The sequence below is a fragment of the Protopterus annectens genome, chromosome 2.part0, assembly GCF_019279795.1.
Source record: "Protopterus annectens isolate FY-2018-M chromosome 2.part0, PAN1.0, whole genome shotgun sequence".
In the NCBI taxonomy this organism is placed as follows: domain Eukaryota; kingdom Metazoa; phylum Chordata; order Ceratodontiformes; family Protopteridae; genus Protopterus; species Protopterus annectens.
In genome coordinates this window covers 64,231,250-64,245,651 of record NC_056728.1, presented here as the reverse complement: position 1 = coordinate 64,245,651, position 14,402 = coordinate 64,231,250, and the positions used below count along the sequence as shown (strand labels likewise).

The 14,402-nt window shown below is 43.7% G+C and overlaps 1 protein-coding gene across 1 annotated transcript in view; it reads left to right on the top strand.

Annotated features, from left to right (window-relative positions):
• The window catches only part of MGA (MAX dimerization protein MGA), a 2,673,741-nt gene that overhangs the window by 2,341,101 nt on the left and 318,238 nt on the right, over positions 1-14,402 (top strand). The window contains exon 19 of the mRNA XM_044060555.1: positions 4,161-4,337. Within this exon, the coding sequence (XP_043916490.1) occupies positions 4,161-4,337 (177 nt within the window). The remainder of the gene's footprint in view (positions 1-4,160; positions 4,338-14,402) is intronic.

Here is a 14,402-nt window from a genome sequence, read left to right as displayed (position 1 = left end):
TTTGGGATTCAACCCAAGTGTGATGACTGCAGCAGGGTAACACGATGAACATAGTACAGTTTTGTACCTACCATAAATGTAGATGTTCGAGTGTTCACCCTGCTGCAGTCCAGGTTACCCTCCCTCCATCCCCTCTGAACTAGCTGGACTTATCTATTCCATTCTATCCTATACAACCTTTGTGGTGTATTTGCTTGTGCCTGAAGGTATTGTTTTATTTTTATATGTACATTTTTATGTAGCAATATATTTATATTCCCTACCTATTGGGGGCACCTGACATCTGGGGCAAGAAAAACTGAAGAAAATGGTGTCGGATGCCTCTTATATACCCCTGACACACTGACGTCAGGAAGAAGCGACAGCAACCGACACCGGACCAAGACTTTGGAACTCAGGCCAACTGCGGGACCGCCTGACGGCAGGATAACCCAAGTGTGATGACTGCAGCAGGGTGAACACTCGAACATCTACATTTATGGTAGGTACAAAACTGTACTTTATTCAGGAGGTCCCACCAGACCTGATAAGATCTGGGATCTAGTCCATATTCTTTTTAGTACCAAAGAAAACAAAGGACCTCAGGCTAATCAATCAAGACTAAATCAGTTTGTCAAATAAAAAAAAAAAAGTTCCAGATATTCACGTTGCAGTCCTATATTACCTGTTCTGAAGAAGGATAATTTCATATGCTCGATACACCTCAAGGACGTTTGCCATCACATCAAGGTAGATCAGTGTTCTTATATGTTCCTTCACTTCTTTGTGGGAGCACATCACTATCAATTCTGGGATCTGCCTGGTTGCAACCTGGTTCCAGCGGCATGGTTTCCAGGTCTTTCAGTACCTGGAGGATTGGCTGCTTACTGCCTGCAGAAAGTCATCGTTGATCTCTGCTAGGGATTCCTTTCCAGTTGTGCAGCAGCCTGGGTATCACAGTCGACTTCCCCAAAACACACCTTCAGCCTGTGCAAGTCATAACATTCATAGGATGTCATCTGGACATGGTCTTTCAAATTACCAGGATCCCAAGCTCCAGAGTTTTCAGTCTTCGAGCTCAGGCCATGGCAGTGCTTGCAACTCCAAAACCTCAAGCTCATCCACTTCTAAAGCTCCTGGGTCATATGGCAATGTCAGTAGGAGTGGTTCCTCTAACCATGTATCATATGAGGACCCTGCAATGGGCTAATGCCATTTAGTGGTCCCTATTAATGTATCCATTGAATTTCCTTACACTGATGACGAGCATGTCTCGAGTAGATTCATTGGTGGTTATAGTCTCCATTAGTAATACAAAGGTGACAGTTTGTAATTTATTCTCCTTCAGCCAACGTCACCATGGACCAGGTAGCATTTTCCCTGCGTGTTTTCCTTGCTTTCCTGGGGTGGGGATGAGGGGAATTTCAAAGGGAAGACAGTTCAAGGATCTTCGTCTACCACAGAGGGTCAAATTCATATCAGTGTTCTGGAGATGAGAGCAGGCTTCTCAAGACATCCTCACCAGAGGTGTGATTATGGTACAGATTGACAACATGTCTGTCATCTAGTATCCCAGCAAACGGGGGAACATGTTCTTACCTTTTTTAACGGAGTACATGAGGGTTTTGCACTGGCCGATCTCTTTTCAGAGGTTTTTTTGGCAACTCATATTCCAAGGAAGTACAACATTCTGGCTGGCACCCTCATCAAGTGCATCTTATTGCCTCATGAGTGGTCCCTAAATCTAATGGTGCCAGCTAAGCTTTTTGGTGCTGGGGCACTCAGTGTTGCAACCTGTTTGCATACCCTTCCAACACTGTGTGACAGCTGTTATGCCATTGTTTCCCCTCTGGGACAGCACCCAGGGACACTCTGACATTTGCTTGGCTCCTGGTCTCCTTTATGCTTATCCCCCAGTTCCTCTGATAGTGAAGTTTCTTCCGAAAATAGCCCATTGCCAACCCTTTTGGCCTTGCCAGATGTGGTCTCCCACCCTTTGACCTCTTCTGAAGCACCCACTTTGGGTATTGGATTCCATTCCAGATCTCATCTCTCATGCAGCTGGGCTGGATCTCCCAGTCTTCAGTCCGTCAAGTTGACCGTTTGGTTCCTCTAGTTCCTTTGAAAGCCTTGAAATCCAAGCTTTCGCAGGTGGTAACTCATATTGCCCTCTTCTCAGAAAGAAACCACTGGAAAAGTATATAGAAGAGATTTGTTTTGCAGGTGGAGGCTAGTGGACTTGTCCCCTTGTCTGCCCCGTGGGAAGTTGCTCTTGGACTTTCTGGCTGAGTTCTGCTCAGACTCTGGTTTCTCTACTGTCAGATTTCAATTAGTGGCCATTTTGAGCTTTCATATCAGTAGATGTAGTATGTGCTTGGCTTCTCTCAAGATTTTCAAGGTATTTCTTAAAGGTACTTTTCTTCTTCGTCCTCCACGGGATCTGGTCCCTCCCTGGGATTTGCCTTTTGTTCTTCAGGTTTTAACTGGCCCTCCTTTTGAACCCTTCAGCTTTCTTAGATTTGAAGATGTTGCCTTGGAAAACTATTTTTGGTGGTGATTACCTCTGCCAAAAGGGTTTCAGAATTGCAAGCACTTGATTCTCCCCCTCCTTACGTTTTTTTTTCGTAAGGATAGGGTTTCTCTTCTTACGAACCGTTCTTTTTCACCCAAGGTAGCTTTAGAGAATAACTTGTTTTTTCCCCAGTTTCTTCAACAAAGGCAAGTTCTTTTTCCATTGTTTGGACATGCATAGGCAACTAAAACATTATTTTGACCGTACCAAGTATTTCAGGAAATCTAGCCAGTTTGTCTCCTTTTCCATATCCAGGTTGGGCTCTCCTGTGTTTAAAGTAACTTTATCCAGGTGGTTGTCAGATTGTATTTTGTTTGCATGTTTGAAAGGCAAGACTGTCCTACACAAGATTAAAGGTCATTCAACAAGAGCTGTAGCTATGTCCACAGCTTTTCTTTCTTGAGTACCTATAGATGATATTTGTGCTGTTGCTAGGTCACCTCACTTTTGTATTGCATTATAAGTTGGACATTCAGTCCAGGGCTTCATTTTGTTTTACTGTGTTGCAGAATGTCCTTCCTTAGTTCCTGTTGAAGAGTAATTGTAGCTGAAGATTCTACCATAGTTTGAATCCAGACTGAGCCGACAACATTAGATATGAAAGTTATGTACTCACCATAACGATAGATCCATGTTGGTTGTCTCCGTCCTGTTTTGTCTGCTGTACTACAGCCTCTTGTAATAGCAAACCTTGAGCATTGCAGAAGTAGACCTCTTAACATCTAATCAGTCATTAATATATGCCAGCATATCTTAATTGCATTCACTATATGATGTGAGTAGTAACTATATCCAAGTACACATACAGGTAGTGATTCGTTAACAGTTCCTCATTTTTATGATATTGCAAAATATTAAACCTTCCTGATGTAGTAATTTGCTGCTGTTCTTTTCCTAAGCATAATTTCTTAACTGAGTTTAATGACTGATGTTCAGCATACCCTCTGTAATATCTATCAATCTAAAACAGTTGCTCTTTAGAATGTACAGTGAGGTAAATGGATTGGTTACTAAGGCTGGCAATGCATTTGTGCAAGTGTTGGTAGGTTAGGGTTAGAGTATAGTTATGTAAGGAGGCAGCTTTAGTGTTGTGTGTGTTTGTGTCTGAGCCTGTCTTGTGTAGTGGGAGTTTTACTGAAAGGGTTTTTCTAACATAAGGTTCAGGGTTAGTTCTAGGGGAAGGATTAGGTAAGGACATAGCTTTGGTGTTTGTGAGTTTCTTGGTGGTATACCTGTATTTGAGCCTTTTTTGTGTAGCGGTAGTGTTACGGAAAGGATTCTTCTAAGTTTAGGTGCAGGGATAGGGGCAAGGTCAAGGTTAGCACACATTGTGCGCCTGTGAAGGAAATGAATGTGCTGATAGACCAAGATGGGTTCTGATGATCAGCAGGAAATGGGGACATAATTGCAATAAATAAATACATAAAATACTGCAACCAGACTTTATTTTATAAAAGATACCTGTTTTGATTGATAGCTTTTAATTGAAAGGGTTAACTTTCAAAGAATCTTTAGAGAAACTACTGCAAGTGGCTGTGTCTCTTTAGTAGTTTTTTAAGAAGTCTTTGTTTAGTTGCAAATTGAATTGTGTCACTAATATTTCCCACAGAAAAGCGGCATCAGTAGACGCCAAAATGAGTTGGAGCCTTTCCCTCGTTATCGTGAAATTCATACAGCAAATGAGCGCCGAAGGAGGAATGAGATGAGGGACCTTTTTGATAAATTGAAGAAAACGTTGGGACTAATTAACCTGCCCAAAGTTTCCAAATTTTACATTCTGAAACAGGTTAGTATGTTAAGGTTGAATAAATCTGTCATTTTTTTCTTGCAACACACTTGCATCATTTACATGTTTGTATCTTTTTATGAAGCCAGTTTTTTTCTGCCCCAAAATTTTAGCCCTATGATTACCTTTTAAAGAAGTGTTCCCACTTTGCCAGTATATGTTGAACTTGCTGGAATACTGCCTTACTGGCATATGGCCTTAAAACTGCCTTACTGGCATATGGGTAGTAGTAACCTGCAGACCTCCCTTCTGGCAGTTTGTCAGAACTCCTCCCACTGCTTGTGAGGGTGCCGAACCAAATCACCTGGCAGGACCAGCTCTTTACAATTGGAATTCTTTCAGTTTTCTTGTGCCGCAGTCGAGAAAGATCTCTTGGAATATTGCTTCTCTCAACTTGGCTGATATCAGCTGCAAAGCTCAGATAAGAAATCCCTTTTGGGTATTATTTCCTCCCTCTGCCTTTTCTGTCATAGCTTGCGTAGTTTATTCAGCTACTTTGAAATTTTACATGTACTTCTGTTTTACTTTTACTAGCACTGCAAGCCTGCTGAGTACAAGCTTCATTTGCAAGTTTTGACAGAAAAACTTGCTGATATTGCATTTTTTATTTGGAGTTACAATTATTTGAGGTAATTGAGTAGGATTACATAATTTTAAATGTTTTTTTTTCTTTCTTTTAATTTGCAATTTTGGTGCCATTTGGTTTATGAAACATTTCTGATGGGATTTTTTCATTAGTTTTTGATCCATTTCTTGCCTAATGTGTTTTAGGCTGTATCTATTCATTTTGAATGGTCTTTCTGCCTGAGGACAAGGTCCTGTCATAGCAGCCAGTGTGTGTAGAATTTTCGTAGAGGAGTGTCGCCTTGGCGAGATAATTCCTAAAAATTCATAGACTGTTGCCGTCTGTGATTCTCATGATACTACTAGTCTTATCTTCTCATGAGAAAAATTCAGTGGTATGTCCACAGTTGTTGGATGCATCATCTCCATTCCCTGGAATCCTAACTGCTGATGCTGTCCTTCATTGGACGAGAGGTACAGTGGTCAAGAGATCAGTTCTTCCTTTTTCCCCTCCAGTGTTAGTCCAATCTGCCAGATTTGTCCATCTTCGCCTGGGGAACTGTGTCAGTGGGAGGATACAAGCGCAAGAACATGGGGGCAGAAGGACACGCAGAAGCACATCAGTATCAAGGTGATGTTGCCAGTGATTCACACCTTGAAGGTCTTTCATCACCTTTGGACTTTATTTCCTCTTTTATCAGCTGAATGCAGCACCACAGTAATGTGGTACCTCAACAAACAAGAGGGTATGAGGTCTTACCCTTTGTGCTGGTTGGCAATGATAACCTGGGAGCAGACTTCTCAGTATTTGCTTGACTCTTCAGGCATCATACATACTGTCAGAGCAAAGCATTGTGGCAGACAGGTAAAGCAGATCCTGTGCATACCACACAAGTGGAAGCTTAAGGCAGTAGTGGTCCAGATCTGTTCACCTCCTTTCAAAACAGGCACCTGGGGAAATTCTATTCCAGACATCCTTCCAGCCATGCTTGGAGGACAGACATTCTTGTTCTCTTGGGCAGGAATGTTCCTCTCCGCATTTCTACATTTTTCACTGATTCACAAGGTACTTCTCAAATTTCAGAGAAATGCTAAAGGACATTGTAGGTGATACCTTGTTGGCCCAGGCCGTTTTGGTTCTTCCTGTTACTGGTATTGACCAATGGCAATTACCACAAACTTTCTTGTATGCTGGTTCTGATTTGAAGAAAGTTGACAGCCTGTATAATTCAGTCTTGTCTCTGTTTAGGCACTTGTATCATGAGGATGTGCTGCATGTGTTAAAGAAGGCCAGAAAACAAACTACTAGAAAATATTATGTTGTCAAATGGATGAGGTTTTCTACGTGGTGACCGAATGGAAACAGAGGGTCCATTGAGGTTAATGTCCCTCTGGTCTTGATACATTTGTATGAGCTACTTCTGAATGGCTTATCATATGCATTCGTTAAGGTGCATTTAGCAACTGTCTCTGCTGCTCTGCCAGTGGATCCTTCTCTTTCTTCTTCTGTCTTTGTAAAACAGTTCATGAAATGCATATAAGACCCCACTTTCATGCAAAAGCCTCCTTCTTGGGAGCTAAATTAAGTTCTTGAAAAATTGACCTAACAACCTTTTGAACTAGGAGCTCATGCTGATATCAAGATGTCCTACTATTTCATTGTTACAGTATTCATTACATTAGGTTAGGGATCCCCTGCCAAGGGTGACCTGCTGTCCGGCCAGTATACCAAAGTCTTAGGTTGCTTTAAGGTATTCCATACTTCACACCTATGCTCCCTGCATACCGTAGGACAGAAAGGTGATGTCCAGATGTACCATCCTCAGAACAACTTTGCCACCAGTCCGAGTGCCATCTCTTGATGGTCAGTCTGAATGCCCGTTCCATTGCTGGTTCACTGAGCCATTGCAGATGTGCCCCACTAGGGTTCTGTTTTACTTATCTTTATTTTTATTGCTGCCTGTGGGTTTCATGTCATCCAAGAAGGGTAAATTCCGGTGTGGGAGACACATTTCCCCATAAGGACTGCCATGAACAGTGTCTGTTTTGCCTTGCTGCCTCTCATGACCATACGTCCTGTTCTATCTGTCAGGCCTTTCGACCTAAAACCCTTTGTAGTAGACTCTTCTGTGGCGCTTTATCTTGAAAACCAGCATCTTAAGCTTCTTGCAAAGGACATCATGGAGGGAACTTCCCACTCCAAGGGACAGCTGTCAGTGAAGAAGGCCAGGAAGCCTAGGCCGGAATCTTCTGCTGTTCACCCTCCACCAGACATCTCTTCCCAAGGCAAGTGAATGGCCGGAGGTTTGCCCTGTTTTATAATTGGATTCTTCTGCAGTGGCCAGACGTTCATGGGGAACCACGGCTGATTATCTCCGATGGGCCTATGGGTGTTTCTCAAATATTGGTCAGAGAAGTAGTCCCTACTATTATCATTGAATGTTGTCCTGGGTCTCAGCCTTTCCAATTTTATAAGGCAGACATCCCATTGAAGAAAAAGCAAACGTCTAAACTTATTACTCCTGCTTCTAAGGATCCACAGAGTAAATGTCAGTCCTTCACTCAGGGTTTGTTTAGTGCTTTGGTGGCATTGAAACCTCCTCAGGGAGTTTCTGTTGGAACAGGATTCCTATGAGGAGGAACCGGAGTCAGATGAGGAATACCTTGCTTATTTTTCTCAGATTCCCTCTCGTTTGGATTATGCATCAGATGAAGATGAATCTGCCAGTCCTGATATTCCCTTTGAAGAAATTTATTTTGGGGACACACTGTGCAGGATAATGGACCTCTTTAAATGGGATTTTGCTTAGGTTTCTGAGGTACAAAAAAAGGTATTACGAGTTGCTACAGATGGATTCTTTTAGGCCTTTTGTTGTTCCTCCTGTTTTGGCTGCCTTGTTGGATGCATTTTCTGATGCTTCTAAGGCTCCAGACTCTCAGCCCCTCTGCTTCTAAGAAACCTTATAGATTCCGTAGGGTGCCTGAGGACTGTACATTTTTGTACACATGTCCTTCTGCTGATCCCACAGTGCAGTCTGTAGTTTCTGACAAGTCCTCCCAATTGCTTCCTTCTCCCAAGTTACTGCCCTTTGATAAAGATAGCAGGACCTTGGAAAGGCTAGGCAAGAAGGTTTATACCTCTGCTACGTTGGCCTTTAGGGCTGTTGATTATCAGACTGTCAATTAATCAGATCCATTTGTCCAGGTATTTGTTGGCTGTCTTATCCCAGGGTTGCCAGGTTATGTGTGATCTTCCAGATGTCGAGGATAGAACGTCTGCTACTTCCCTGTTAGGTACTTCCTCCCAGGTGGCTCGTAATTCCATCAAGTGTAGTTATGATACAGCAGATGCTTCTAGGGCTGCTGCTTTTAGGTCAGTGATGAGGAGGTGTTTTTGGCTTCGGCTATAACCTTTGCCTAATGATATTTAAGGGTAAGTTGATGGATGTTCCTCTTGATAATAAACACTTGTTTGGTGAAACAGCTGCTGCCATGTTTAAGTCTCTTCTGGATAAGGGCAAGGCTTTGCAGGAACATAAACATGTGTTTGTTTCTTCTATGCCTAAATGTCAGAGAAATTACCCTAGTAAGACAGCTTCTGTTCATAGGCTCACCCTCCTCCTAAGGGTAAAAAAAGGTGGCAAGTGGATTCCTCCTGTGAAGGCTACTTAGACTTCTGTGCCTCAGAAGTCTACTTTTCCTGATAAACCAGGTGTTGTCTGACTATCCTATTCTTCCGAGCCCCTTTCTTCTTTCTCTTCATCTCTGTCTCTCACCTCCTGCTTGGCTACAGATTACTCAGGATTCCTGGGGTCCTTTCCAATATCCAGGGGTATTTCATGGTCTGGAAGTCCCTTCCCCCCTTTTATGGGTAAGCCTCAACCCACTCAGGAACAACTGTCATTCTTTCCAGAGGTGCTTCAGGATCTTTTGACTCGGGATACTATTCAGGAGGTGTGTCTGTCTCAAAGGAGGAGGGGTTTTACTCTCATCTAAACACTTTTCTGAAGGTGCTCTCATGTTGTCCCTTCAAACTTTATTCTCTCTCTTCTGCTTCATCAGGCTTATATGGTGTCTCTGGATCTCATGGATGTTTATCTCCATATTCCAGTTCATCCTCCTTTCAGGAAGTTTTTATGTTTCTCTGTTGCTTCCTGGCATTTTCATTTCTCTGCTTTGCCCTTTGAGCTTTCTGCTGCCCCAAGTTTGTTCACCAAATGCTTGCTCCTGTGATTGCTTTCTTGCAGGATTCAGGGGATACAAGTATTTCCTTACTTAGACAACCTTGTATTTCAGACATCCTCTCCAGAAATCCTATTGCAAAATCTTGATTTTGCCATTTCTCTTCTGCAAAACAAGCAAGTTTTTGTTAAACTTCAAAAAGTCTTTTCTGACTCCTTCTCAAGACCATGTTTTTCTGGGGAGCAGGATACAGACTGCCTATGCTGGCATCCCTACCTCCTCCCAAGCCCTTAACACTCATTTCCTTCTTTCAGACTCTTCTTCCTCTGATTTCTGAAACAGCCAAAAAAGTTCTGAGAGCTCAGTGGTTCATGGAATCCACCATCCCTATGCTCCCACTGGCCAAATTCATTGGTTTCTGAAGTCAGTTTGGCTTCAGCTTGCGCGTCCTGTAGAATTTGTAGCTCCTCTTCTACCTTGTCTCAGGAAGGAACTTCAGTGGTGGATCCAGCAGTTCTCTCTAAAACCAGAGCTCTCTTTTCATCCCCGTCTTCCCTCTCAGGAGCTATTCACAGATGCTTCAGACATGGGATGGGGTGCAGCGTGAGGCTTCCTAAAGGTGCAGGGGGGTGTGGTAGCATCTTCAACAGAAATCGCACTTCAGTGTCAGAGATGAGAGCTCTTCTGCTGGCTTTTCTTCCTCTTGTCCCCCCAGGACATCTCAAGGTGTTTAACAGATAATACCGGAGTGGTGTGGTATGTAAATAAACCAGGGGGGGGGCATAAGATCTTATCTTCTTTGACAGTTGGCAGTTCTGGTGTGAGATCTTGCTATCTAGTATCAAGTAACTTTTCAGGCAGTTGACTTTCCCTCAGGTGAAAACATTGTGGCAGACCCTCTGAGCAGGTCCATAACTAAGTTCCTTGAATGGATGCTTCACAGGAATTTGTTTCTGGACATTGTCCACCAGTGGGGTACTTTTAAAATGGATCTTTTGTGCCTCTCCTCTGAACAGAGAACTTTCTCTATTTTGTGCCAACATCCCAGGTCTTCTGGTTTAGAAGGTGAACACCCTATCTTTTTCTTGGAAGGGGTTGTTTCTTTAGGATTTCCCTCTCCTTCCCCTCATTCTAAAAGTCCTGTTCAAAATGCAACAGGATGCTCCCAAAATCCTGTTGGTGACTCACTTTTGGCCAAGAAAGCATTGGTTCTCTCTTCTGCATTTAACCAAGGGCATTCATCACAAGTTACCTCACAGGATGGACTTACAGAAGTCAAGGGATTTCTCATCCATCCCCACCTGTCCACTCTTCAGCTGACACTGTGGGTGATAGGATTTTGATTACACATAGACACCTTTTCTCTGAGGAGCTGCTTAAGGTCCTGCAGGAGGCCAGTGTAGAATAGTGTGTGTTGTACTTTTAAGGTGCATTTCCAAGGACAACACATGCATATAAATAGCAAGAACGTGTTAGCTTCAGTGCCATTTTGAGAGTGCAGCCAGGGGGTGAACACGTATGAATGTGATAGCTAGTTTGTTTATAAGTTTATCCAAGTTAGTTATTAAGCCTCAATTCTAATGTGTTTGTACATAATAAAGGGGCTTGACCAGAATCTACAGATGTTAGTCTGTTTTATCCTGACCAGACAAGCGACAGCCAGGAAACCCAGTACTAGGAAATCCTACATATCCAAATGGAAGAAGTTTTGTGTTGGGTGTCTTTCTTGTAACGCAGATCGACTTTCTATGGATGTTCTTCGTGTTTCACTGTTACAGTCATCACACTTGGGTTATCTGCCTGCAGGTAGCCCTCAGTCGGACCAAATACCAGAGTCTTGGGATTTCTGTGTTGGATGCTGTCTCTTCTTCCATGACGTCAGGTCATCACAGGGGAGGTATAAAACATGCAGCCAACACCATTACATCATTCTTTCTTGCCATGTAGGAGCTCAACGCAGAAGCAGATGTCCTTCATGGATGCATCTGCAGTCATAACAAATGGGTTGTCCTGTCGTCAGGCAGCCCTTCGGTCGGCCGGATTCCAAAGTCTGGGTCCGCTTCGCTGATGTCGCACTTCACCCGACGCCATCTCTGCTGGTCTTCGGTATAAAGGCATCAGCCGGCGCCATTTTCCTCAGTCTTTCTTGCCGTGGGTGTTCAAGCAGAAGCTGTTCGCAAGTGCGGTCGGTCAGATCCAGAGATTACTACTACCGAATACTACCAAGACTTCTAAAAGCTAAGTAAGACTCTTTCTTGCCTCAGCCGATGTCAGAAAAGTCAATAACTGTTTAACTTGTGGGAAACAAATACCTCATAAAGATTTCCACTCTTACTGTTTGCCTTGCTTAGGCCCAGACCACGACGTAGCAGCCTGTTCCTTCAACCGAATGCTTAGGCGGCCGGTCGGAGTTTGCTGAACAGTTTTTCGGCTCAGATTTTAACATTATGCCGTTGGATCCTCCGACTACCCAAATTGTTAAAAACGCAAAAAAGACCGACACTTGCGGTCCAGCGGTAACCACGTTTCGCTGAAACCGAGAAAACTGGTCAATCTTCAGCGAATCCATGACTACTGAGGCTCCTGCTACCTTACCTGAATCAGCCTCAGAAATTTGCCTACAACTGCGGTTCCTAGTGACTTATCAGACACCATCCCTTTGGATGTCTCTACCCCAGCACGTGGTGCTGCTAGGCCTCCTGCAGCCATGTCTATTAAGGCCTTTGCCAGGGCTAAAGCAGCCAAATCTGCTCAATCAGTGCCTGTAAAACCCCTCACTCAGGCCCACTTCTAGTTCACAAATGCTTACTCTGGCAGAAGATTTAATATCCTTAATTAGGGGATCCCAATCTCACCCAGACAGGGCCTCTCAGCCCCCAGAAAGAGACCTAGAGCAGAGCCCCCGAGCCTGTATCCTCTGATGATTCTGGATGACTCATACATTACAGACCAGCCAGAGGCTCCTTTTTCCAATTATGAAGATTCCGATGCTGAAGAATCCATCCCAGCTGCCTCTCCACCAGAGGAATTCTCCTTTGGGGAAACCTTACATGCCATGAGAGAACAATTCCAATGGCAGGGACAAGATTTCTCAGATTCAAGAAAAGGCTTAGGACTTTTCTGCACTTACCACAACATAGGCCCTTAGCTATACCTCCTGTTCTGCCTGTTGTGGGCATTTAATGATGTCTGCACTGCACCCGATTCTTTACCTCCAGCCCCTGCCAAACCAGATAGATTTTACAGGGTGCCAGACACTCATCACCACCTATACAAGGCCCCACTTGCAGACCCGAAACTATATCCCAGGGCCTAAGGCAGTAGCCTCGACCACAGCAAAACCCTATTCCTCTGAAAGGGAATCCAGGTCCTTAGAGATGGGGAAAAAGTCTACACCTCTGCTACTCTCAGCTAGAGCTTTAAACTGTCAGCTTCACATGATCCAATACCAAGAGTTTATGCTTGATCAGTTAATTAAAAGCTGTCCTCTGATGAATCTTTAGATAAGAAATATGTATTAGAAATGGTGAATAACATCCAACAGGTTAGTAACCATTCCTTAAAATGTGGCTATGATGCACTGGAGGCTTCATTTAGATCAGCCATGACTGGCACAGTGATAAGAAGGCATGCATGGTTGAAAGAACAGGTCTTACGAATCATGTTAAAGCAAAGCTATTAGATGCTCCTATGGATAAGGCCAGTCTATTTGGGAACCTGCCCAGCAGGTAATGAAGAAAATGGAAGAAAAGGCAAAATCTGTACAAACAGTTAAAGATTTCTTACAGGTTCAGCCCCCAAGGTTTAGCAGGAACTGGCCTGCCAAAATTGGTCCTTTCCTGACTCCACAAGATCCCAAAGGGGCAGGAATAGACGCCTAGGGGCAGAAATCAATCCAGAGGAGGTGCCTACAGAGGACGACAGTGGCAAGGCAATAACCGAGGCACAGACACAACCACTGCCACTGCAACAGGACAATCACAGTGACTTGGCTCTGATTCCGCCTACCAGGGAGCAAATAGCAGCACCATTAGGCGGAAAGTTAGCCTTATTCTCGAAAAATTGGCACTATATCACAAAAGACAAGTGGATTTTGCAAACCATAGACCAAAGCTACGGTTCCACTTCCACACCTTACCAGTAAAAGAGGAATGCCAAACCTGCCTCCAAATCAAAAACAGAAGCTCTGCAGCAGATAGCGGAATTAACAAAGATGAGCTGTGGAAGAGTACCAATAACAGAACAGGGCAAAGGATTCTACTCCAGACTCTTCCTAGTGCCAAGAAAAGAGAAAAACTGGAGACCTATTCTCGACCTGTCCATCTTAAACACATACATCATTGTCCCAAAATTCAAAATGCTGACCCTACAGCAACTTCTTCCCATGCTGGGCAAGGAGTGTTGGCTGGTAACTCTAGATCTCAAGGAGGCATACCTGCACGTCCCCATTCGACCAAATTGCAGAAGATACCTCAGATTTCTTGCAGGATCAGAGCATTATCAATTCTCAGCATTGCCCTTTGGCTTATCTACTGCGCCCAGAGTATTCACAAAATGCCTGGCATCAGTAATCACTGCAGAGTACAGGGAATCCAAATTTTTCCATACCTGGACGACTGCCTGTTACAAGCGGACAACAAAAGCAAGCTGACAACAGATTTACAAAGGGTCATTTACTTGCTACAAGCCCTGGGATACACAGTCAGTTTACAAAAGTCAAGGCTGATATCATCCCAAACAAGAACTTTCTTGAATTGGACACAGTAAAACAAGTGGCATTCCTAACTGCAGAAAAACAAAAAGAGCTCCCTCTTTACTTCTTGGCATTAACAAAGCAGAACAAACTAACAGCAAGAAAAGTTCTGCAGGCCTTGGGCTTCATGGCATCATGCATAATCTTGGTCCCACATGCCAGACTGCATATGAGAAAGTTACAGTGGTACCTAAAGAATTTATGGTCTCAACACAGGCACAGCTTAGAAACAGAAATACCACTAATCCCATGCCTAAAACAGGAGTTCCTATGGTGGGCTCAAGCATGCCAGTCAAACCCAGGCTTACCCTTCCACAACTTTCGAGCAAGCCAAACCATCACAACGGACGCCAGACCTAGGATGGGGGCCATGCTGGACAAATGCGCATAAGCGACTGTGGACTCAGGATCAGCTGCACCTGCACATAAACCAAAAGAAATGCTGGCAGTAAAACTGGCAATCCAAAAATTCAGACTATTCCTCAAAGAAGGCCATTTGATGATAAGGACAGACAACACCACAGTCATGTGGTACATTCATACCCCATGCAGAATGACTTTGGACC